The sequence below is a fragment of the Maniola jurtina genome, chromosome 1, assembly GCF_905333055.1.
Source record: "Maniola jurtina chromosome 1, ilManJurt1.1, whole genome shotgun sequence".
Lineage (NCBI taxonomy): Eukaryota > Metazoa > Arthropoda > Insecta > Lepidoptera > Nymphalidae > Maniola > Maniola jurtina.
The window spans coordinates 16,097,622-16,125,282 of record NC_060029.1 but is presented as its reverse complement, the minus strand read 5'-3'; the positions used below and the strand labels follow the sequence as shown (position 1 = coordinate 16,125,282).

General features: G+C 37.6%; 1 protein-coding gene across 2 annotated transcripts; it reads right to left on the bottom strand.

Annotated features, from left to right (window-relative positions):
- Positions 1-332: 332 nt before the first annotated feature.
- On the bottom strand, positions 333-26,625 carry LOC123864925 (ras-related protein Rab-5B). Of its 2 annotated transcripts, none has more exons than XM_045905702.1 (6): positions 26,423-26,625; positions 22,455-22,705; positions 20,340-20,412; positions 10,564-10,780; positions 9,986-10,098; positions 333-9,460 (listed from the first exon to the last, which is right to left on the bottom strand). In XM_045905702.1, the coding sequence occupies exons 2-5, from the start codon at positions 22,700-22,702 to the stop codon at positions 9,995-9,997; spliced, it is 642 nt and encodes a 213-aa protein (XP_045761658.1). In that variant the 5' UTR covers positions 22,703-22,705; positions 26,423-26,625; the 3' UTR covers positions 333-9,460; positions 9,986-9,994. The 2 variants fall into 2 exon arrangements, with proteins under 2 accessions (XP_045761658.1, XP_045761650.1); XM_045905694.1 differs by lacking the exon at positions 26,423-26,625 and adding an exon at positions 25,857-26,380.
- Between the last annotated feature and the right edge of the window lie 1,036 nt (positions 26,626-27,661).

Sequence of the window (27,661 nt, the reverse complement as noted above, 5' to 3'; positions counted from 1 at the left end):
AATAGCTAATACTACCTACACTGCCGCGCGGCGCGGCGAGAGAATATCGTACGGGGCGCTGACGCGACGCGCAGTTCCGCTGCAGTTTAGTTCGAGTGCGTGTGCACCTTTAGCTTGATTTGTCATTATCAGATAGGTACAATTAAAATTACACCTTACTATTGCGAATTAAAGTCCCAAATCTGAATGAATTTATTATTACTTACACAATGCTGCGCAGTTTCTTCGCGCATTTTAATAAACTTTTTCTTAAAGCGATTGTTTTTTCTTGCTAAATCTTGCTTGTATACTTAGTTATTGGGGCAGGTATGTAAATAAAACCATCAACCCAGTATCATTTACAATATTTTTTTATTCAATATAATAATCTTAATAAATCCAAAATATTTACACATTACAAAAACATACTATATGACCTTGATCAACGACCCCTCCCGCTGTTGTATGATTCACCTTACTTCACGATTACAAGAGTTAACTTCTACTCTATTCTATACTGAAACTACTATTTAACCGCTTCCGTTTATAGAATGTATTTTACATTTCACAGACTTGGTAGTCTGAAATCTACTGAGCGTTGACTTTGCTCAGACTTAAGTTTTAGTTAAAACGAGACAGGTTTATGTTAGCGATATAACGTTCTCATTTTATCAGTGTCTTAAATCTGAGCAAAATCGAAGTGCGCTCTACAGATCTCAATCTTAGTGTGTCTGTCCATTGAAGCGGAGACGTGTTCAATACAACAATGACAAAAACTGGCTTGATAAAAGTATCACAATATGATCTATCAGTAATCTGACTGGTCCGCTCCACTCCGCTCAGTTACAGACATCCATTGAAGCGGAGCGGTGTGAAGACGTGTTCAACAGACCGATCAGATTATTGAAGATATTTATTGAGATTTGAGAAAGGTAGCATTATTATTTATTAATTTACACTTCTCAGTAAAACAGCAGTTTTCTTAAAATATAACCATGTCAATACATCAACCACCAACCAATAAGCCACTGGATATTATCAGAAATTGTGGCTTACTTCCTACAGTCTCTAAACTAAACTGTCAGGTGTAAATCTAATGCTATCCTTTTCCGCAGGAAGCGTTATGAAAGGGATAACAATATATTTAGTACTGTAATTTTAGTTCAGAGATTGTGTACAAGTTGACATTGTCAGTTAGAAAATTTTGCAGCCTTCACACTATTAACATAAAATAAGCGTACGTTCGATCCGGCATAATTCTAACAGTGTGCGTGGTCTAATACAAAATGTATAAGCAGCATGCGGACTACCTCATTCAGACAATTTCTGATAATGCAGCTGGCGTTAATCTCAATCGTCTAATCTTATTGAAAATTCCCATACACCTATTTTATTGTTGATCATAAAATAAACTGGGTTATTCCGTATATCCACCCTAAAACAGCCACCCTTGAGTGTACACTCGGAAACAAGCGCTCGTATATCCACCTAGAACGACGAATTTTCAGTCCAGGGTGGACAGACGGACACATGTTACATGTTAGGGTGGATAAACGGAATAACCCAATAAATCATATAAATATATAAGTAGCTGGAAGCGGCTATCTTGGATAAGCTTACAATGTATTGCACATATTGGTACGTTTTGCCTCGATCATTAAGTTACACTTTTCACGTAAAATATTTGACAAATTCAACACTTTTAAGCCAATAAATAACATAGGTACAACAATTATGTATCTACGTTGATTAGGTTTATAAAACTGACCATAAACCGACTGTTAGGATCAAGTCACATTGACGTAGAATGCAGTAAAGCGACGTATCTTTTCCGAAACGTACGTGTTCCATATAAATGTACTAGTGGGGAAATTCAGTTCAATTCGTTCTTTACATTAACGTTCAATTTATGATTATTGAATCAGTACAATTTGGACGTTCGTACAAGATTAGTGTATGTTCCACTGTACATTTAGGATACATTGTAAAGATAGTATAAAGCTAAGAGCACACACAACGCGCGATGGAAACGCGTTCACTATGCCCTGCTCCTAGAAGTTGTATATGGAGCCTAGAGGCTTAATATAGGATTTTCCATCTACAAAGATAAAATTCGGTTGTCAATACACTATAGTGAGTAAAATGAATCTAAATGTCTATCGTTTAAAGTCGAAAATTCAGTACCACCGATTTTAACTACGCAAGGTATACGCATGGAGCGCTTCCTGTAGATGTGTGGACGAGTTCTAGCTTTAAAACAAGGTAGTAAGGTAGTAGTAAGGTACAGAAACTCCAGAGAATACACAAAGCTTTAGGAGAATTATCTTACTAAAATTCAATTTTAATAAATAAATAATAGTGTATTGACATAAAATAAACTACTCACTTGGTTTGAATTTATATATAGGTACTTCTTCCTTTACTAGGTCAGTGTATTTTTTTTAAAACAAACATTTTGCACACCATTATTTAATGGTGTGTGAGGATTTACTCTAATCTTTAAGATTTCACTCCCAATTTCTCAACTTCTGAGGTGTACTGCTCCAGCACAAGTCACACAAAAACGTGCCGGGGCGCTCAAGACTGCGGTTCTACTGACGCGGAGTTGGGCGGAGTGGAGCGAAGCGGAGCGTGAATTGGCCAATCACAGTGACCGAAATCTCCACTCCGCATCAGTGGAAACTATGCAAGTGGAGCGGAGCGGAGTCGAGCAGTGCCGAGCGGAGAGCACGAAGTGGAGACTAGCGAAAAAGTACGGCGCGGCGAGTAGGGTAAACAAATTTGACTGATCGAAACAGCACAGCTCAGCTCCGATCCACCTCGCTCCGCTTCAATGGAAACACTTTCTACTTTTCACTGTTCCTTTCCGCTCCACTCCGCCCCAGTGGAAACGCACCCTAACGGTTTTGTATGTAAACATGACACAACACATTCAATTGCGCATTGTCGGCAGTTTGGCATAAGGCACAAATAGATGTGTGACTAGTGCTTAAAGGTTACTTTTTTCTACAAATTTTCTTGGACTATGAGTGCTGGATTCTAAGATCTATCTTCTAACCTTTCTGAGTCTATTTATTATAGAGCTGGGGTACAAGTTCTTTGCAGGATTTTTATTTTTTAGCTTAAATTAACGTATACAAAGCACTGATATATTATATTGAATTTATAATCATACAACATATTATTATTACAATAAATATTGTGATTTTTTAAATTCATTTCACAGATTTTTATTTTGCAAAATTTATTAGTTTTTTTTTTTAAATTAGATACAGCGATTTAATTTACCCAACCATAAAGAAAACTATATTATGTATAATAATAATTATTATTATATTAACAACTAAATATTACTTTGCTACAATGTTAGAACAATATATTTATTGATGATGATGACGATGATGATTATCGTTTTTTTTTTAAATTTACAACTTTTACATAAAAATTTAAATGCAATTTACATGAGTTTGGGTGGTATCATTGAAGAAAACGAGGAAAATGTGAAAGTGGGAATTCTTCGGCAAAATTATACACTCTATTTTTCCTTATCTTGCATAAAAATTAACGCAAGTAGGTTTTTTGAAGAACGCGTAAGCGACAAGGCTTTCTAAAGTTTGATTGTATTGATTTCATGTCGTGGTAAAAACGTCTTTAAGCACCGTGCATAAGCGTGTCGCTTACGCGAGAAGCGGTCACTTAACTTTATGTAAGATTAGGAAAGATCGATTTAATATAATTTATATGCATATGCAACCGATACACTGAATAATAAAGCCAAATTGATAACTTAATCTCTGGATCTAAAAGACCTTGAAAGCTAGAATTTAATCAAAAAGGTTCACTAATAAAAAAAAGATTTAAATAAATTCAGGTCTTCAAAAAATATGGAAAGGAATCAGTCTAACTCAATTGTACATAATCTCCTTAACGGATAGGTTTAAAAAATAGTGCTATCCTTATCACAACGTTTATTTTGAAACAGGATACCATTACTTTTAGAATACACAAGAGTATTTTAGATTTGTTGAGAGATCGTGTACACTCGAATTAGTACCAATATAATAGAATGACATGTTTTTTAATCATGACAGCTGTTCAGCCAAGTTTTTTACTACAAAATTCTACCAGGTTTGCATCTTACGAGTACGCACACAGATAAAAAAACATGGAAAATTCACGTACGTGGGCACCTACCTATACAAGACAATGGAGAAGCCAATCCGACGATTTGAGATAAAATGAAAAAAAAATGTATATCCAAATAATATTATAATTATAATTTCTTTATAATACAATAAACAATTTGATTCATACAAACATACACGTAGAGCGGAGCAATGCTTTAGAATTTATGATACTCCTAGATAATATCTACACGTTTTCCATCAACTACCCTCAGAACGACTGCACATCTCGAAAACGAAGGATCACAAACATCAAATCTCTATGGAGTAAAATGGACTAAAACGTCATTGTCTTAAAGTCGCTTATTCAATACGTATTTACGTATTACAATGCCGCTTGAAGCACTGATTTTAGAGGTATGGATGAAATAAAACTTTAAAGCAATGGAATTTAGGTCTATTTTACTCTTGATGTTAAAGTGTTACTTTACTCAAAATCTATCGACGTTATCAAAATGTGCAAACGCGCGCTAAGCCTACAGAGGTCTTGTCAAAACAATGGAGCTGCTTTCGGTGGTTAAGGCTCATGACACATTAACGCAGACTCGAAGCGAAGCGACGCGTCTATTTTATAATGTTCCAAAGAACACTAAGGCTAAGATCTTTATAGCGTACTTTGACTTTGTAAGGAGTTCAGACTAAACACAGTTAGAACGAGACAAAATTACACCAGCGATATAACACTGTCTCGTTTTAACAGTGTCCAGCTTGATGCGCTCCCTTGCATAAGCCACACCGGTAATCCGGTTAAATCCAGGCAAAGTTTAAGTACGCTCTATAGATCTCATCCTAAGGCTAATGTCTGATTTAAAACAAGAGACTTATGTAGAGATATGTTTGTCTCGTTTTATTCTGTCTTAAGTTTAGGCAAAGTCTAGGTGTGCTCGGATTTATGCCTTCATTTCGTCTGGACTAGGCTTTTTACCCGTTCGCACTCGGGGCGAATTCGTTTCGCGCAGACTTGTCTATAACATAATGGAGAAGTCAGTCCAATTTGCCACGCTGAGTTGTTCATTAAACATTGGAATTGAGTTCTGTTGAAATATTTTGAGAAAAGGCACACCACTGCTCTTGCAATGGTTCTGTGTCAATCTGCCTTGAGCCTTATATTCTGAACATAACATGTAAATGCATCATAATAAGATGATATCATCTGTACTAGCAATTCAATACACTGAAAAACTATTTTAAACAGCTTCATTATTTTGAACGGACCCAAAGCAAAAGAGTTTCGTATCCATATGACTGCAGGGGATGAACTTCCCGAAAAAGGACGAATCGAGTTTTTTGGAATGAATTAGGATGCCAGTAAAACGGTGGCGATCACAATAGATCGGCAACGGTCAAAGTGATGCAGGATCTGAAGTGCCCTGCATAGCCGCCAAAGCAACAAGAAGATGTCAGTAAAACGATCTGATCCGAGAAACACAAATTGGGACAAGTGGAAGACCGTCTTCAGACTATGTAAAGGCCTAAAGCGCGATCATTTATTACCTGTTTTAAACGCGGAGTTTATTGCTGGTTCTTTTCGGTAGCAGGTAGGAAGGGTATAACGAACGAAATTGTAAAAGTTTTTTGAATAAAAACCTTTCTACTTTTATTTCCAAACTATAGATTAGTTATGTATGTATTCTGTATTCTTATGATATATTATTCAAATGTGGGATTTCACAGCCCTTGCACTTATACGAACACAAAACTCATGTCTCAGTTACTGTCTATATGGAATAGACTCTGCATAACTATTCCGTAACTCAGTGGTATTGTATACAAAATAACAATGATGATAAGCATGTAAATGTATCATAAGATGATAAATAAGATTAATCAATTGACGACTTCTGCAGGTCGATTCCAAAAAACTGCATCAATCATGGTTACAATCGCAATGGCTGTGATTGGTTGAATTTTTGCTATTCTTGTTGCAACAATGCATTGTAGCCAACAGTGAGCGAGCGTCAACCAATTAGAGAATTGTGGTCGTGACATTGTAGACCAAAATCCGGGCTACAATGCATTGTTGCAACAAGAATACCATAAAGTCAGCTAATCACAACAAAACAGGTTTTCCGCAATCGACCTACGGGTCCCAGTTCTTTCCCTCATTCCAAACAGACAGTAACCTTCTCAACCGCACCAACACACTCTATGGAAATCAAATCTGAAGTGATAATCTTAAGCTAAGGAAAAACAACGCCGATCGCCTATCGATATAACTTGTTACAAATATTTGTTTTAAAGTATAATAATATAATTATTTAATATTTATATTCTTTACTCGTTACAATTACAGTTACAAATAAGTTCATGTAATCCTAGGTATCGCATTATATTTAACTTGTATTATTTTACTCTGCCAGCGCGCTTCTGTACTAATGGACACTATAATACGGTTGTAATAAGAGTAATGCCACACTAGGGCCTTTTTGTTTACCATTCTAATATCATCCTGGGCTCTTAAGCTATGGTTACACTGAGGCGAATTCCACGCGGAATATGTGTCCAAGTTTTTATTTTAATACATTTGCGGTTGGACGATATTAGGGTGTGAACGAGGAATAGTAACCCAAACTTAAAATAAGCGGCTTTACACAGAAAATTCCGTGGGCGGCACACGAAATGTAGTTACGATAGATAATTATACGCGCTGAATTCGCCTCAATTTGCCCGAAGCTTTATGGTAGAAACACATTATCTAAACGTCACCAAGTCACGCCACGTCTGTCAAATCTAATCATTTCATATTCATGGTACATATTTTTTTGACCAGCAACATACTACACTACAAAAACCCGACGTAATGCGTCGGGAGTTTTTGATACTATGAAACTGATTTGACGCAATTTTGATGATTTATGATAGATTTGGCGTAGCATGATGACATGTATTAAAATATATGCCTGGTACAGTACTGGTCTTATACTATAGTTGGAAATATATAGGTAAAACACCAACGATGTTGCTAGTGTGACCTAAGGTGCAGTTGGCGTCAAGTGAAAAGAACTCTGGACGATAGTAAAGAGGATGTCTGCGCATTAGTACTTTACTTTCCTACAGCGCGAGAAGCGAAAGATCGACTGATAGTGTTGCGAAACGGACACCCCCGCCATCTGTCTTACTTAACAGAACGGTAAATTATCCACTACGCAAGTTTATTCGGAGTACTTTTACTAGACGCCAATAATTGTAACTTATTATAATTTGATGTAAAAATAGTTCATTAATATAACTTATTAGTCGATAAAGCACAATTAATAATATAAATTTGATTTCGCAAGAATTATACAACGTAACATACATAGAGCCGATTTTTCAATCTTCAAATAACTTTGAGGAATAAAGAGGCTTCAACAATATTGTACAGGAAATCTTACAATACGTAAACTTAATTCGTGATTTAAAGTTTATGCAGCGATCGAAAAATCAGCTCTTAGTTAAATAAAACAATTTGCCCGAAGTAACCGGATTACCACAAAATGTCAGCCTAAGTCAGCCAAATGCCGGCTGAACTTGCCGTAAAGGCTGTTTTATGCTGGAATAACAACATGCTACAATCTGTATCTGATTGGTTTCAGATACATCTCGCTAATGAGTACACCATTAGGCTGAGATCTATAGCACTTTGACTTTGCTCAGACTTAAGATACTATTAAAACGAGACAGCGTTATACCGCCGGCATAAATCTGTCTCGTTTTAACTGAAACTTAAGTCTAAGCCATGTCAACGTGCGCTCTACAGATTTCAAGCTTAGAGTGAAGACGCCGAGAGTGAAGATTTCACGCGTACACACTAGAGCTCGCTACTGTATCTGCTCTTTACTCGCACGTATGCGATTTTATAAGCGTGTTTACGATCGTCCGAGATGCGCGTCCGACAAAAGGCGCGCGCCCATACGCGGGTGCAAAAAAGAGCAAAAAAACACGCTAATCTGAAACCGCCATAACCTCTCAGCCACCAATAAATTGAAATCCTACTGTATCTCTATATTGGTACTGATTGACATTTAATATTAGAGTATTCGCATCCTCTTCTAACTAATGACAGATACAGTTTAACGGTTTCAAACTTAATTTAGAGCTGTCAAACCTCGTGACTTTAGCTGCCAGTCGTGAGCCTGTTGTTTAAATTTGTAGCGTACTCTAAAATTTAGAGTCTTTAAATGTGAAATTCATGTTCCGTCCTTTTTTAGCAATATTCAAAGGAGAAGGATGCAGATACTCTAAATTTAGTTTAGAGAAAGAACAGAATCGGCGCCATTTTGTGGTAACGCTTGCACACTTCGATCAATAGTTAAATAAAAAAATATAAAATTATATTAAGAGCTTTTATAGATTACACGAAATAATAAAAAATATTTTACAAATTACGATAGTATACGCCCTCTCCCTATTTATCCTAAAAATTATAAAAAATAAATAAAAATATATTTTTATTGAAACAATTTCATTAAAGAATCAAAATATCTTCCCTTCCATATACAGCATTGGAGCAAATTTTTGGCCAATCATAATAAAATATTTAACCAACGTTCTATCCAATATTGGGTAGACCAATTTTCATTATGACTCAATGAAGCCAACTGACTAACCAAAGTTGGCCAAGTTATTGGAGCCAATCAAATGGAATTTATATAAAGCGGACATATAGCAGATGTACATATATTGGTACTAATCTTGGCCAAGTTACTAAAACTCTAGTTTCTTAGATCAACAGTACCTTCACCGAACGGCCACTGCACAGCGTCGAATGACATCACTGAAACAGTTTCTACAACAAAATGGCGTAGTTTCCTGGTAAGCTTTTGACATCGAGACATCGGCGTCAAATTCTTATCTTTAGACGGCACTATTATTCTACGAAACCAGAGGTTAAGGCAATGTTTGACCAAACTATAAAATATTACTGATGAACTAACCTAGTCTTGGCCAAGTTACCAGCGTTAATAATAATTGGCCAACTGATAGTTGAGAACATAAAGTTGCGCTTGGTGGCCAAGCTTACTAATAGCTAAGCTAATCTTGGCCTAGTTACCAATGTAAATGATTGGCCAATTGATAGTTGGGAACACAGCGTTGCACTTGACGGCCAAGTCGGGCCAACGTGGCTTAGTACGTTGCGCTAGACGGCCAAGTTGGGCCAACGTGACCAAGGTACTACGACCAATGTTTGTCCATCGGAACAGAATGTATGTGTATAGTGTCTATTAGTAGCAGGACGCGGAAGTGGCGCGCGATACAATTCGTTACAATAGCCTACCTCAACCCCCGCGCGCGCCCTCGCCCTGTTGCGATTTCGTCTGGAAAATACAAAAAATACCATTGAAGGAAATGGGAATTTCGGAATTTCATTTTGGCACAAGAACTACTTAATAAGTACTTAAACTAATTATACACTCATTAGTGGTCAACATGTGATGCCCGCCCGTGTAAGGCGAGTCAGTTAGTGTAGTGTATTAGATTTTATAAAAAAAAAAATAGTTATCATATGATATTACACACAACACTAAGCTGAGTTCGGGCCTTTTCGTTGGCACAACATATAGTAGGTACACAACACCATGTTTAGTTTTAAGTTTTATATTTTATATTTTAAGTTTTATTTATTTTTTAAGTTTTATATGTTAAGCGTATTTTGTATTACCTGTATGTTGATCCAATGAATAAATTTAATTTTATTCTATTCTATTCTATATTGTAATGTATGAAACCAGCTCTTTGTGTGGGCCAATGCATGTGCCAGTCCACCTGCATCATGCTACAAGCCAGAGGGGTGTTGGGGATTGTTGGCGGATGCATTGGTCCACGCGTGGGCGAAGCGTCACCTGCGGGTATCACTTGCAGCAGGAGGAGGCGCGCGGCGCGTCGGCGTCGTTGAGGCGACGCGCGCCGCCCGCCGCGCCGCCGCCCACGCTCTCGCTCTTTGGTAACTTGTTCGCTGCAACAACACCACCATTTTAAAATTCATATAAATAGATATATAGGTTTGTATGGAATGTTAATAACCATTGATTTTTTAAGTCTTAAAATAAATTAATCTTTTAAGGCCGATGATTTTTGTCAAGCCTAGTATAAACTACGGTCTATCTGGGCTGCAAATTGCAAACACCAGTCTCAGTTTTTATCTAGTGCTTTGATCTACAAAGTTTGTTGTAAATTGTTCACTCTTCATTAAGTCTGTAATTAAATAAATAAAATAAAGATCGCTCGATTCATATCTACAGACATTATACTCGTACATAAAAGCATGCACACAGACAAAAATATTATTCCATATTGTATTTACATTTTACACCCTATGGCGAACGTCGTGGCAATCCGTCGCTGCGCTTGGTAGCCAAGTTGGACAACTCACTGATTTTTGAATATCGTTGGGCTTGGCGGCCAAGTCGGGCCAACTCACCGATAGCTAGGAATATGTCGTTGACGTTCATGGCAGTCTTGGCGCTGGTCTCCATGAAGAGCAGGCCGTTCTCGTCCGCGTAGGCTTGCGCCTCCTCGAACTCCACCATGCGCTTGGCGGCCAGGTCACTCTTGTTGCCCGCGAGCGCGATCACGATGGACGGGGACGCCTGTCTCTGCAGTTCCTTCACCCAGTTCTTCGCACGCCCGAATGTGTCCTGAAATTAAATAAAACTAATGAAGATTGATTCATTGTGAAATATGAGTATTGAGTATGTATAGTGCCTGGCAAACAACTTGAGCATTGACGCGATTGGCTGGCGAATGGCGGGTGCACGCGATTGGTTGATACGTCGACTTTCGCTTCAAGGATTCGCCAACTTTCTCCCACTGCAACTCTACAGGGCCAAGTTGTTTACCGGGCACTTTATTAGTTAACTTCTCTCAGCGGCCTATGGACCGAGATTCGTTGGATTCCTGTCAGAGGAAAAAAATCCGCAAGAGAAAACCGACCAGTTAAAAGTAAAGGCAAAGGAAAGTAAGGCCTTATTTTTCCTGGGTTTTTTCCGCACTTAGACGCTGTCCGCCCGCTGTACGTGAGATCGGAAAGGGGCTTTGGCCTAGTAGAAATGTGTGACTGAACTATCAGACAATGTATTGAGCTGCCGATAACGTATCACTGGCGGTCTGTCTGCACATTATAAAAACAACGGCCTCAAAATAGTAAACATATTACATGTTTTGTTATTATAGTTTCATATATATTATTTATTTTATATTCTTTTAGCCAAGAAGCCAACGACTTCTTTATGTGGTGTTCAAAAATCTTGTGAAACTTGTGAAAATAGGGATGGTGTCTATGCCAAAAACAAAAAACCGGCCAAGTGCGAGTCAGACTCGCGCACCGAGGATTCCGTACTAGTCGTATGTTTTCGACACTTTGCACGGTAAGTCAAAAATTAGTATGCATAAAAATAAATGAAAATCTGTTTTAGAATTTACAAGTAAAGCCCTTTCATATGATGCCCCACTTGGTATGATAATCTTACCTTGAAAGTTGGAAAAACTAATTATTTGTTAATGAACACATTTTATTTTATTTTTTTGTAACTTACGTATGCTATCAGATCTACCTATCTGCCCAATTTTATGATTCTAGGTCAACGGGGAGTACAATTTTATAATTTCTAAATTTCTGGTCTGGTGTGGTGGGAGCCTTCGGCCGTGGCTAGTTACCACCCTACCGGCAAAGCCGTGTCGCCAAACGATTAAGTGTTCCGGTACTATGCCGTGTAGAAATCAAAAAGGTTTAATGAAAACTGCCATATACCTTCCAGGTTAGGCGCTTCCATCTTCGACTGCATCATCACTTACCACCAGATGAGATTGCTAACTCTAGTTGCAAGGGCTAACAAGGTCTGACTAAAAAAAAAATCTTCAAAGTAATCGATAGTCTATGTTCTATTCTACAGTCGATATTTATTGCAGTCCAGTCAGTGTGTCGCCCTTGAACTCGCGAAGACTTATGCGTGTCGGTAATACGATTGTGCGACTCGCGCCACGGGGGCGGAGCGCGGCGACCGAAACGAAGGCCTGGCCAGATATACGCGATATTCGCTGCGAAAACCGAGTGGGTAGATATGCAGTACTTACTGCTAACTGCGATTGTAATTTTTTTTAAGGTTCTGTACCTCAAAAGGATAAACGGAACCCTTATCTTTACCTTAACGGATCACTTTGTTGTTTGTCTGTTGGTCTGTCCGTCCGTCCGTCGTATCTGTCAAGAAAACCTATAGGGTACTTCCCGTTGACCTAGAATTATGAAATTTGACAGGTAGGTAGATCTTATAGCACAAGTAAAGGAATAAATCTGAAGGCCGCGAATTTGTGGTTATATTATTAAAAAAAATTAAAATGTGTTTCAATTTTCAAAGTATGATAACTATACCAAGTGGGGTATCATATGAAAGGGCTTTACCTGTATATTCTAAAGCAGATTTTTATTTATTTTTATGCATAATAGTTTTTGATTTATCTCGCAAAATGTCAGAAAAATTACCAAAGTACGGAATCCTCAGTGCGCGAGTCTGACTCGCACTTGGCCAGTTTTAAAAAAAAATATTTGCCATGCTAATCATGACCAATACTCCCCTTTCCTTTCCAATTAAGCGCAAAGCTTTGCTAGGCTACGACAATAGTGCAAAGGGTAGGGTTTGAATCGTCGACCTTTCGGAATTCATTCCGCTCCTCTACCGTTGAGCTATCGATGTTCTAATTGGTAGGAAACACAGATCGCGGAAGAGTACTTATTCCAAACCTTAGCCATGCGTATGAGGAATGATGACGCAAAACGTTTCGTGCGAGCAGAGGAAATGTTGACGACATAAGGATGGAGATTCGCCCGACGTCTTGCGGACTTATGCGTGTCGGTAATACGACTGCAACAGCGATACGCTGCACGGACAGGGGCGGCGCGCGGCGAGCGATTTAATATCGCTAATCGCTAATCGCTAACCATACCATTCCACAGCACATTGTAATATTACACTCTCCAGTGATCAATGAAAAACTAATAAGCTAATAGGTAGACAAAATAATTATTAAATAACTTGACCGTCACTGGAAGCTTTATATTGAGTATATTGGCGGCAATAGGATCAATATCACTACCCATATTATAAATGCGAAAGTGTGTGTTTTTAAAAAAAAAAAAAGAATATTAGGCATGCTAATCATGACTAATACTCCCCTTTCCCCTCCAATTAAGCGTAAAGCTTGTGCCAGGAGTGGGTACGACAATAGTGCAACGGATGGGATTTGAACCGTCGACCTTTCGGAATTCAGTCCGCTCCTCAACCGTTGAGCTATTGAGGCTCTTGTGTTTGTTTGTTGGATTATTGGTTTGTTAGTTTGTTGGTTTGTCCTTCAATCACGTCGTAATGGATCGACGTGAATTTTTGCTTGGGCATAGATGTTAAAGACCTGGTGAGTGACATAGGTTTCTTTTCATCTCGGATAATCAAAGATTTTTTTCGTGATGTAACCATAAATTCACGGTTTTGACATTTTCCCTTTACGTATGCTATAGGTGTCTTGACAGTCACGACAGACATACGTGAAAGGGCTTTACTTGTACATTCTAAAACAGATTTTCATTTATTTTTAAGCATAATAGTTTTTGATTTATCGTGCAAAATGTCGGAAAAATACCCGAGTACGGAACCCCCGGTGCGCGAGTTTGATTCGCACTTGGCGGTTTTTTTATTTTGAGGTACGGAATCCTAAAAATTAACAAAACAAAAATGTATAAGATCACTTCGTTTTCTGTCTGTCTGCGTGTCTGTCGACTAGTGACTAGTTGACGACTAGTGACTAGTAACTAGTAACTAGCTTCGGCCACGGCTAGTTACAGTGCTATTTCTCATTGGGGTAAAATATCAACCTTCTTTCGATCTGATACTAAAACAGTTGTATGAATGCTTACAAGTATTCTCGGATACGTAATAAGCTACTTATGACAATAATGCCGCGTGACGTCACCACTACGTTAACATAGTAAGTACGTCTACGCATCGGTGATTTTAAAGTCATACTCCTAGTTATTACCTCTCGATTAATAAAGCAATAGTTATATTGATCCTAAAGGTACTTAATTTTTTTTAAATAAAAACAGCGAGCAAACGAGCAGGCGGGTCACCTGATGTTAAGTGATCACCGCCGCCCATGAACATTTGCAGCACCAGAGGAACCGCCGATGCGTAGCCGGCCTTTCAGGAATTTGTTGGTCCGCCCCTTGAATAACCCCATGTTGTGATATGAACACCACCGATGGTCCACAGTTTGCATGTGCGTGGATAAAAAGGATCTGGTTCAACGAAGTTTAGTCGAAGTGCACTAGGCACGGGTGAAATTGCTTACGGTGGCGTGGGGTGCGTTTGTAGAAAAAGGAGGATGGAATCAGGTCAAACAGCTATTCTGAGCACTCCCCATTACAAGTATAAATTAAAAATGTATAACACCCCCGACAAGTAAAGGTTACAAGTCCCTACAAAAGAGCTGATAACTTTCAAACGGCTGAACCGACTTTCTTGGATTATAGCTAAGAAAACTCTCGATCAACCCACCTTTCAAACAAAAAAAAAACTAAATTAAAATTGGTTCATTAGTTTAGGAGCTACGATGCCACAGACAGATACACACGTCAAACTTATAACACCCCTCTTTTTGGGTTGGGGGTTAATAAAGACGATAGAACACGAAAACAGAGCTTACATCTCTGCGGAGTGTCAGATGGACAGACAAGCTTAGTAATAGCTGGTAATAGGGTCCCGGTGGCGCCCTTCGGGAACGGAAACAAGACATGCTTGTCACTTGAATCTTAATTTAAACTTCTAGCATTCGTTCCGGAATCACACTATCACACTAATTTATTATAAAGGCGAAAGTTTGTGTCTGTTTGCGTGCGTGCGTGCGTGCGTGCGTGCGTGTGTGTGTGTGTGTGTGTTTGTTACTCCTTCACGCAAAAACTACTGGATGGATTTGGCTGAAATTTGGAATGGAGACAGATAATACCTATCCTGGATTAGCACATAGGCTACTTTTTATCCCGGAAAATCAAACAGTTCCCATGGGATTTCGAAAAACCAAAATGCACGCTGGCGAAGTCGCGGGCATCGGCTAGTATGAAATAAGACGCTATCACAATAAAATGATAAGGCAATTATAATTCAGTATTATCATTTTATGAGTGCGAACGTCATGTGTTAGACGTTCACCTATACAATATGGGGGCATTCCATTCATAATTCAACGCTTAATGAGTCCTTGAGTCTAATATCTAGCCGCTCGCCCCGACCTAAGAAGTTCATATAAACTCACTTCCTATAGACGTAGCACAGTTTACTGAGTAGGTTAGTACCAGAAATTATTAAAGTTTTAACAGTTCATTTACTTACATTTGGGGACAAAATAGATCTGACTAGCCGATACCCGCGACTTCGCCCGCGTGGATTTAGGTTTTTCGAAATCCCGTGGAAACTCTTTGATTTTCCGGGATAAAAAGTAGCCTATGTGCTAATCCAGGATATTATCTATCTCCATTCCAAATTTCAGCTAAATCCGTCTGGTAGTTTTTGCGTGAAGGAGTAACAAACATACACACACACACACACACACACACACACATACAAACTTTCGGCTTTATAATATTAGTGTGAAGTGTGATAACGTTACTTACTTTTGATAGACAGCTATAAGTATAATCATCAGTTTTTGTAGTAGGTAAATTTAAAAAATATATAGTCAGTACAAAATGAGTTCTCACGCGCCATTTTACCTCTATGGGTCAACTGTCATGTCAAAAGTACAGTTCACCTTTAAAATAAGGACTACAATCGTACTTTTACGCATTAGGTATATGTATTTCGTTTTATGCTAAAAAGTTATTTTTCGATTATTCCCACAAGTATATAAAATCTAAAGTCAAAATAATATTTTTCCGTTCCTTAAGTATTTTTTTTTTCAGACAGATATAGACATGAAGTTGATTTCATTAGCACAGTGCGCATGAGATATTGCACCCCATGCAGCAAGCAGATGCCCATGAGGATATTTAAAACATACTATACGATATCGCATAAGTGTTAAAATTACCTTATAGATAAATATAATAATTTCTTTATATAAATAGATATGTTATACGTATAATTATTATGATAAGACATTAAACATATAATTTACACTTGTGCAAATAAAACGTCAGTAAAAATGGTAATAATAAAATCTTATTAGCTACGACCCACCACCAGCCTTTCAATTCAAGATAGTTCTTTACCCTAAATTTCCAATTGGCAAAGTTTTCTGTGCCTTTCAACTTCTCGATGTGGCCGCACAAACCAGAATCAGACTGATGTCTTTCTTCCATCATCATACGAACAAAAAATTTGACCCGATACTACTGAACTTTTCACTTTAGATTGAGTTTCAGGGCTTCCAGTTTTGCATGCAAGGGAACCATAACCAAATGGTAATAATAAAATCTTATTCCGCCCACAAACTCAATCTTTATTATATTAATAATTATAATTTAATGTTTACAAGAAGACATACTTTTTACGACGATCATGTGGAACGAAACATCGAATCTCGAATATCGAATGACAGAAAAACATCCTACAAAAATAGAACATTATTTTTGTCTTAAGTTTTTCTTGATGTAATGAGATTACATATATTATGTTCCAATAAGTAAACTAACCGGCCACCTGCAAAGTAAATTGTAACCAACTAATGTAGGCCCGACATCGCGGCTGCAAACACAAATCGATAGATCTGTCTCAAAGCTCTGTACGGAACCCTTATTAATATTAGGGTTTCGTACCCTATTTAGGGGTGCCAACGGGACTCTATTACTAAGTTTCCGCTGTCCGTCCGTCCATCCGTCTGTCTGTCTGTCTGACTGTCAGGGGCTGTATGTATTTCATGATCCGTAATAGATAAGAGTTGAAATTTTCACAGAATGTTTATTTCCATTGCGCCACAATAACAAATAATAAAAAAATCAAAATGGCCACCATGAAAATTAAAAAAACCGGCGAAGTGCGAGTCAGACTCGCGCACCGAAGGTTCCGTACTTGGGTATTTTTTCCGACATTTTGTCGGGAAAATCTGTTTTAGAATGTACAGGTAAAGCCCTTTCATATTATGATACCCCACGTGGTATAATTAATTATCTTACTTTGAAAATTTAAAATACTATTCATGAACACATTTTTTTAAGGCCACCTTAGCGTTAGTGACCTATCATCTACCCACTGTGACAAATCTTACTTTATTCTCTGCCACGCAACTGGACCTCAGTCGAACATCAGTACAATATGAAGCTGATGAATACGAAAATATATGAATATCGCGTCGCCCTTGACCGAAACGTTTTCAAGCGTGACGCACGAACGGGTTGTGCAAGGGTTAGATAATCGACTAGTTTACTCACAATTATTTGTATGCTTCGATCAGACGCTTGCTAGGGTTCCGTATCCGAAGGGTGCCAACGGGACCCTGTTACTCCGCTGTCTGTCCGTCTGTCAGCGGGCTGTATCTCATAAACCGTAAATTAAGTTGAGTTGATTTCAACAGTGTGTATTTCTATTGCCGGGGTAACAATAAATAATAAGAGTTTCAAAATGGCCGGCATGCAAATTTAAAAGCGTTAATTTGTACGATGGTACCGAACCGTACGTGTGTGAATGCGACTCGCAATTGACCGGCTTCTTAGTAATAGGGTTCCATAGACTCCCTACGGAACCCTAAAAACTAACCAGTTTAAGCAGTTCGGTGCAAGCGGGCCTAAGTATATCAAAGAATTTAAAAAAGCCCAAACCTGTATCGATAAAAATATATTTAATGTGTGCCTACAGATTTGACGAAGTTAACTAATTTAAAATCAAAGGTCACTAACACAAGACTGTCCGTGTAAGTATACCACAGGCTATACACAGCAGTCAGCAATGTTCCGCGACTGTAAAAAGTGACGATCGAGTACCGAACTTTTACTGCAAAAGTCGCAATTATACTACACGGCCAACGCGAAGCCAAGGGAAGTTAATTTGAATTTGTTTATTTCAAACGAAATTTAGCTATTCATATTAATGAATTTTTATAAGTATAGATTATTTATCTGCTAAGATTTTACGGAGTAATAGAAACATTTATCTCAGAACAAGTGCGAGTCGGTCTCGCACAGGAAGGGTTCCGTACCGTCGTAGAAGAAAGAACACTTTTATTTTATTTTTATTTTCGTGGCAGTCATTTTGAACTATTTATTATTTTATGGTTGCCATAAGAATAAAAATACACATTCTGTGAAAATTTCAAGTCTCTGCCTATTATGGTTTACGAGATACAGACAGACACATGGACGGACAGTGCCGGCTTACTAATAGGGTCTCGTTGTTACCCTTCGGGTACGGAACCCTAAAAAGTAGGTATACTTACGAATGAATTATTGAGTAAATAAATTATAATATTTATCTCAGAAGGAGGGGGGGGGGGGGAGCAATTTAAAATAAGCATATTGGCTGTTGTTTTTCGGACCGCATTTGATGCACTTATTTCTATGTTCAAATAATTATAGCAGTCGCTTTGCTTTAGACGTAAATGAGGCAAATGTATACAAAATACACATTGCATTGTAATCCAAAGAAAAAGTTTGCATATTCGTGACAAGCCTTATACTTTAAGCGGCCGCCTAATTATTTATTAGGTTAAAATATACCTAACAAGTTTAAAACACGCTAGGGCATTGAAAATATTAATTAATAAAGCGATACCTAAGTATCAAGGTGAACGGCCAGTCACAGTTTAGAGAGAGCCATACAGTCGACCAACGGACATAATAATCGTGCGGGGTGTGAGGGAAGAGACGCGGGAGGGACCGTCCCAACTGAATACAACACTTGTAAGTATAGCCAAGCAAATAGTCGTCCCTGAACTTAACCGCAAGACGCGTCGCAATAGCATTTTTAGACGTCAGTAGGACGCAACGTACGGTCTGTCTGTCTGTCTGTCAGTCGTGTCTGTCAAGAATCGAATAATTTTTGATTTATCGTGCAAAATTTTGAAAAAAATACCCCAGTACGGAACCCTCGGTGCGCGAGTCTGACTCGCACTTTGCCGGTTATTTCTTTGATTTTACGTCACCATAGCCTTATATTTGACATATCGTCGATTCAGGATCAAACCGAGAGTTCCCACACTCTAGCTCACTCTATGACTGTATAGCTTTTCTTATACAGTGGTACTGTCGTAGTATCAACATGAAACAGTATTGCGACCGGCGACGCTGGCGGCGTCAATGTGCGAATGTGTATATCTTAAATTCGCGTGACTCACTGCATGATACTGATAATGGCATTGTTTTTCTCGGGAAATAAGTCGGGTTTCAATAGACAAGTATAAGTCGTTTCGTGATCATTCATTTGATCATCGAGATTTGGATGAGTTAGTGAGGACTTCTATGCTTTTGTTATTCCCACGACTTCATTCGCATGGACTACACAAATTTCAAACCCCTATTTTACTCCTTTAGAGGCAGAATTTTCAGAAATCCTTTCTTAGCTGATGTCTACGTCATAATAGCTATCTGCATGCTAATAAACCTTCCTCTTGAATCACTCTCTATTAGTGAAAATTGCTTTAAAATCCGTTGTGTAGTTTAAAAGATCTACGCGTTCATACATACATACAGACAGCGGGAAGCAACTTTATTTTTAACCCCCGACCCAAAAAGAGGGGTGTTATAAGTTTGACGTGTGTATCTGTGTATCTGTGTGTCTGTGTATCTGTGTATCTGTGTATCTGTCTGTGGCATCGTAGCGCCTAAACGAATGAACCGATTTTAATTTACTTTTTTTTGTTTGAAAGGTGGCTTGATCGAGAGTGTTCTTAGCTATAATCCAAAAAAATTGGTTCAGCCGTTTAAGAGTTATCAGCTCTTTTCTAGTTTTCTTGTAGAAAAGAAGGTTAGATAACCCTTAGGTTCATAATATTCAAGTGTCAATTGACAAATGTCAAGCTGTCAAGATGGACGTTGCCTAGATATACATAATTATTTATTTGAAAATGATTTGTCGGGGGTGTTGAAAATTTTTAATTTACACTTGTATACTATGTAGAGAATGCACAAGTACAACTATGATAGCTTATATCTCGGAAAAGTGATACTTTGGATGATTTTGTCTCATGTAATTGTCAATAATCTTAAAAAAATGTATCGCTTACCTGATTAGTGATGTCGTAGACTACAATTGCCGCTTGCGCTCCTCTGTAGTACATGGGCGCTAAACTGTGATACCTGGAAACATTATTGAACCGTTTAGCATATCCTTGCCTCACTCAGAAAAGATCTGCTTTATTTTTGATATTGCGCCTTTATAATACTAGTGTGATTAGTGTGATGCAAATATGTGTCTGTCTATGTGTTATCTCTTTATAGCTCTTCTCTTTATCTGATTTTGACGTTTGGTACAGAGGTAGCTTGTACCTTGGAGAGTAGAAATGGAATTTCTTTCTTATTATCCCGAAAAATCAAAGTCTCCGTCAAACTTTATAAAAACCTGAAGCCACATATCCACACATCATCATGATGATTAGCCCATCGCCGACTCACTAATGAGCACATGTCTTTTCTAAGAAAGAGAAGGGTTTGGCCACAGTGGCCAAGTGCGGATTTTCAGACTTCACATACCTTTGAGAATATAATGGAGAACTCTCAGGCTTTGAATATCCTCACGATGTTTTCCTTCACAATTAAAGCAAGTGATATTTTTTTTTATTTTAATAATTAATATATCAATCAATCGATCAATCGAACTGTTTTCGTCCACCACTGGACATAGAGACCTTCGCAACAAATGTCTATCACACTAATCACACTAATATTATAAAGGCGAAAGTTTGCGTGTATGTATGTGTGTGTGTGTGTGTGTGTGTGTTTGTTACTCCTTCACGCAAAAACCACTGGACGGATTTGGCTGGAATTCGAAATAGAGACAGATCATATCCTGGGCTACTTTTATCCCGGAAAACCAAAGAGTTCCCACGGGATTTCGAAAACCCTAAACCCACGCGGACGACGTCCGCTAGTATTCTATAATGTAGAAAATAATTTCCTTTAGGAAAAGTATATTTCCATAAAAACGTGAGGAAATAAAATACATAATATTAAACTCACGTGACGATCCAAGTCATGGCACAGATCGTTTGGCCGTGATTCACAGTTAGCAGTACTTTACACTGCACTATACCTATTTGCACGTGAGGAGGCCTATGTCCAACAATGGATAAGGGCTAAGAAAGAAGAAAATAAATTACTTGGCTTACGACTTCGTCCGCGAGGATTTAGTTCTTTAAAATTCCCGTGGGAACTCTTTGGATTCTTTGGGATAAAAAGTAATTCTGTAGGTTGATTCCGAAAAACCTGCATCAACCATTATTTTTACAATCGCAATTGTTGTGATTGTAATAATTTGAATGTGAATTTATGGTATTCCTGTTCAACAATGCATTGTAGCCAATAGTGAGCGAGTGTCAACCAATCAGAGGTGATTGCGATTGTCACATTGTAGCTGTCATTCTGCCCCAATCGAGCTACAGGATCAAACCGAGAGTTCCCTCACTCTGGTTCACCCTGACTAAACTAAATTGACAGGTGTAAAAGTACAATCCTTTACTACAGGGAGCATAAAGAAAGGGATAGCAATACATTTAGATCTGCCATTTTAGTTTAGTGATTGTGTATAATAGAATTGACCACTATATATCACTCTCCACATCTTTAACTACTTATGTCCAAGAAAAAATAATCACGTCGATTCGTTGCTCCGTTGCGGCGTAATTCAAGGGCAAACAAACACTTTCGCAATTATTATCTGCATTTATGAAAGGAAAAACTGACTGACTGACTGATCTATCAATGCACAGCTTAAACACAGAGATCCTCTCTCCTTCCTCTGCCCTTCCTTATCCGGGTTAATAGTCTTGTGAGGCCCCAAGAACGAGGGAGAATTTAACTCTAGCCTATTATAATTTTATCTCAGGCCTATAGTTAGCCAATTTAAAGTCAATTTTATCACGCGCCTTGTATCTGCTGATACATATCCTTTTAGTGGTCAGGTATAATAGTGGAAAAACATTTTGCTTCACAAAAATGGGTGTATTGTAATACCAAAGTTTTTGACAGGAGAAAGTAAAACAAGAAAATTGCGGCTAGGGTTGCCCTTGCTTGAATGTTTTTAGCGTTATAAAAATAATATAAGTTTTGTAGTCTATTGTTGCTGTGGTCAAATTGAGGCCATTGACTAACTCATTTACACTAGCTTGAGCTGACACACTCACCTCTCTTGCCCCGCCGTGTCCCATATCTCAAACTTGACTGTGGTGTCGTCGAGGCAGAGCGTCTGCGTGAGGAAGGCGGCGCCGATGGTGCTCTCCTGGTACTCGTGGAACTGCCCCTTGACGAAGCGCAGCACCAGCGAGGACTTGCCCACTGCCGACTCGCCCAGCAGCACTAGCTTGAACTGACACACTTTGGTCTGTGGAGCACCGTTTGGCCTCTGGGCCGCTGCATTTCTGTTTGTTGCCATGTCCTGCAAACAATTTACTAATAAATATGGGCCATTGTGAGTCAGAGACTTTAATGTTCCATTGGCTGTTTCGTAGATTGGTATAAACACCAAGGTGTCAGGAGGACCACACTCAGAAGGGAGCAATTGCCCAAGAAACGTCTGTTATAAATATGTAATGAATCTTTGGAGTTTAATAATAAACTTCATTTTGCCTGCTTTTTCCGTGTGGTTTTTTCAAAATTCCAATAGAAACCATTTATTTTCCAGAGATAAAAAAGTCTTGTGTTTTACTTCAGGATGTGAGTTATATTTGTTCATGTTGAGAATCTGTTGTGAAGTTTAAGTGTAAAGATTAAAATAGTGTCTAACAGATATACTAATTGTAGACTGGAATAATGATGCCTGCATCTTTGTTAGTGTGGATTTATAAAGTTTTCAATTTTCCACTATAAAAAGTAGTCTAGGTCCCTCTTCTGGTCTTTATCTATAACTAGAGGATGCCCGCGACTTCGTCCGTGTGGATTTAGGTTTCTAAAGATCCCGTGGGAACTGTTTGATTCTCGGGGATAAAAAGTAGCCTATGTCCGTTCCCTGCTATAAGCTAACTCTGTACCAAATTTCGTCAGAATCTGTTAAACTGTTGGACCGTGAAAAGCTAGTAGACAGACACAGACAGACACACTTTCGCATTTATAATATTATATAGTATACATATATAGCAAATAAGTATGGATGGTTAAAAAAAACTCATCAACCAGTTACTCTATTAGCCGTGGTTGAAGGACAAACAACAAACAAACACACTTTCATAATAATTTGTAATATTCATAGGACATTATGGAGAAAAATATTGACACTGAGAACATTCTGTGAATTCCTAGCAGTATTTTTAGATGATGTCAGAGCCACTTTATGTCTAATTTTATGGCAATATTTTTCAAATTCAAATTCAAATTCAAAATGTTTTTATTCAAATAGACTTTTACAAGTTCTTTCGAATCGTCAAAAGCATCTACCACTGGTTCGGAATGCCTTTCCTACCGAGAAGAACCAGCAAGAAACTCGGCGGTTGCTCTTTTCAAAGATTTGATATACAATATTATGCCAATAAATATCGGTAAGTAAATGTGTGTCAACATCAACTTTAACTATTATTAGTCATATAAAACATGTTTTGTTTTGAGAATGTATAAACATCACCATCATCAACGCTACACTGGCCCACTACTGAGAATGCGTCTCGTCTCTAAATAAGGGTGTAAGATCCACCACACTAGTCAAGGTCAGCTTGGCCGACTTTCAGAACATTATGAAGAACTCTCAGGCTGAAATCTATAAAGCGCACTTTGACTTTGCTCTGACTTAAGATTGAGTTAAAACGAGACAGATTTATGTGAGAGATATAGCTCTGTCTCGTTTTAACTCTGTCTTAAGTCTAAGCAAAGTCAGAGCGTGCTCTATAGATCTTACCCTGAGGCATGCAAGTTTCATCATCATTTGTAACCTCAATCCATTGCCAGCCCACTACTAAGCATGGGTATATCTCTCAGAATGAGAAGGGTTTATGAGTCCATAGGAAATAATACATTTTGTGCACAGTTATTGGGAATTTTTAACTAAAATCAGAAAATTGTTTAGTTTGTTTATTAAGAAAATAACCACCCCAAATTGACCTTTTTCCTCATACTGAATGTAAACAATCGCTACTATCCATTCATACTTTTAGGTGTAAATAGTTCTACAGGGAAACTGTCTAAGGAAGCATCAGCCCCTTTTTTGTGAAAACAATTTTGGCATAGTCAATTTTTTGGCCAAGCGTGAGCTGTCCATAAAAAAAATTACCTAATGTTTTATTAATGCTAATTGATTCACTATCATGTAAAGATCGTATCAGAAGAAAAAAAATAGTGAAATTGGACAAATAGTAAATTTTTCCCTATACTGTTGCAGTTAAAAAAAAAGCATACTGTATACTATAGAAATAAAGTATGAATGACAGTAATAAAATTTTATCATTAAACATATATATCATTTGCTAAACAAAGAAATCGCATGACCTTGTTTTACAATATATTTTGTGTAAATTCCTTGTTCTTGTATAAAGCAGTTCAGTTCTAATTTGAGTATCTTTTTTTCAAATAAAAAAGAAGTGAAATTTACTTTTGGGTTCAGTTACATGACAGATGGTTAAAGTTGCTTAGATAACCAAGTAACTCCTGCTTCAGGCAAAAATTTTACCTTTAACCTTCATCATGGAGGTTTGGATTAAACTTGTGCAACCCATTTTGCTTTTTATTGGTGTCCAAAGTTTAATGCTAACCATAACATAATTTTAACTCTCTATCAGCAACTACACCTTAGTAGTTCGTCTTCATAGTTAAAATAAAAATATGTGTGATATTGTAAACACCTTTTAAAACTCAAGGAAAGAAACAACATTATACAGTCAACTCTGCTTTTCAAAACTTTTGTTTCTAAATTGATTAATTTGTTAACAGCCTTCAAACCGGATGTTTAAATAGCTGATATAAGCAAAGTGGTAATTCAAGTGGTCTAGGGTTTAATCCAGGGCACACACATCCACTTTTAAGAGTTAGCATGTTTTAAGCAATTAAATATCACTTGGTTTAACAGTGAGGGAAAATATCACGAGGAAACTTGCATTCCTAAGTTTCTCATAATGTTCTCATAGGTGTGTGAAGTCTGCAAATCTACACTTATCAGCATGAAAGACTATGGACGAATCCTTTTCATTCTAAGAGATCTGTGCTTAGTAGTGCATTCAGGTTTTCATACAGTATTCATATCAATTGAAGACTATGGCTGATTTTATATTAAAAACTGTAAGCACTAGATAATTCACAACTTTTTAGAAATGGGTACTAAAGTGTATGTGCATTATGGTTCTCACATGCTACAGTATACAATTGCTGAGTTCTATGTGGTTCAATTATTGCAATGTACTTATTATGCTTAAAATTGTTAATCATCATTTAAGTAGTATGAAATTTTAAAAGTAGCTTGATTAGTTTTGTATTTATACATAATTCCTATTTGAAACCAATTAGGTTACTTCACTTATTGGTGCACATTATTAGACAAAAATACACACATGATTTATCATAATTTGTTGTTATCTTTGATTAAAAATATTATTGTGATAAAGACTCACCATCTATCAGGGACCCAAAAATACAGTTAGACACCATAGACGGCACGTAATTCGGAGGTCCCGAAGGCCGAAACGCCCATCAAAACCAGACCTTTTCAGGATTTACCCATGTAAACAACACTGAACTCGCGTAAAATCGAGTGGCACAAAAACTCGGAACAAAAACAAGGTTGTTATCTCTCGCGTATCTTAAGAATCACAAAGAGAACCGAACAATGGATTTCTGTTGGTGATCATTTGACGCAGTTGCGGAACTAGCACGACTTTTTCACAAATTATCGGACGCCGTCGACTACACGGTCTCCTGCTGATGACTAACCGTGCCAGCCCGTATCAACTATCAATCATTTCCTTCGAGCTATCGCGCCTGTCGCCTCCGCGAATCAGCTGTGCTTCGTTACACTGTAGATGTGTAGACACCCCCGACCCGACCACACCAGCTTCACGACTCACGAAACAGATCAACACACGATTACACGACGTAATATTGCAGTAACTCGTTCATACTCGCACATTATTTGATAAAATGACGCATTTACAAGATTAAAAGGACATGAAAGACGTACCCTCCCTGTTATTATATCGCCGTTGTACACTTTTTATTGGGCGACTGATCCTCGCAAGGTCGCCGTGATTCCGATAATATCATTAATTACACACTTATAATGGATAAAATCATTAATTGAAATGCTAAGCTGGAAAATCTAGCACAGAAATGCGAAATGACCACGAACAAACATGGAAGCGAGAGAGCAAGCAAGACAATTCACAAAATGTAAAGTTTTGTCTATGGTTGAACTTTCTTGATCATGAATAAGCTTTTCTAAGCAAATGAAAATAACTTAATTTTAAATGCAAAAGTAATTAGAAAAATGGTAGTTAGATATTACTAAAATTTTAGGTGTATTTGCTCTAAGTAAAATATTAATAAAAAGGCTTAAACCCTTCAGTAAACCTTTATTACCCTTTAAATTTTACATTTAAATGGTCAACTAAATAAAAATTAAATGAATGTTGGTAAGTTATGAAAGCAAAGTCAATTATAATTTTACGTTCTCTCATGATTTCTTTTAATTTTGTAATTTAATTTTTAACCAAAATATGGAACGTTGTTTGTCTATGGTTTCTGTCAAGTCACAAGTGTGCGATGCATGTGCGATGACTAGACATGCGCAAAACAGTACTTTAAAAAGTGATGTCATATGGCATTACATTTCGTACTAAGTAATATTACATTTTACCATCACTCCGAACATCACCCGAGCTGGCGCGCTAGTGACGGCCACCTGGCACCTATCAAATAGTGCGCTATGTAATGAAATGAAAATATGTTCGGATGTATTATTACATTACATGAGATATCGAGTGATGGGATGCCCCGCCGCCATACGTACTACGTTCGATGTACGCACTACCGCACTTTTTGCTTGGAACAACTTCTTCAAAGTGATTCCAAATGGGGCTAGTTTTTCTTTTAGTCGCCATACCTATTAATTATACACACGCACTTGCAAATAGGTACCTATTAATTTATTTATTTACACGTATAAATATCAGTCTTGTCCATTGGCTTAGTTGTCTTATCATAAAAATTAAAATATACTAACACAATATAATATTATTTACACGATAAAGTAAGTCATTTAGATTTTAGTAACACTAATTTTATTTACACTATACTTAATTTGGCATTTTAAAAATATTCATTGAACCCTATCGTAATAAGTGAAAAATGTCCTTGACCGCCCACGCTTTGTCAAATACTAATAATTACTAATAAATATAAACAAAGAATTCATTGTTAA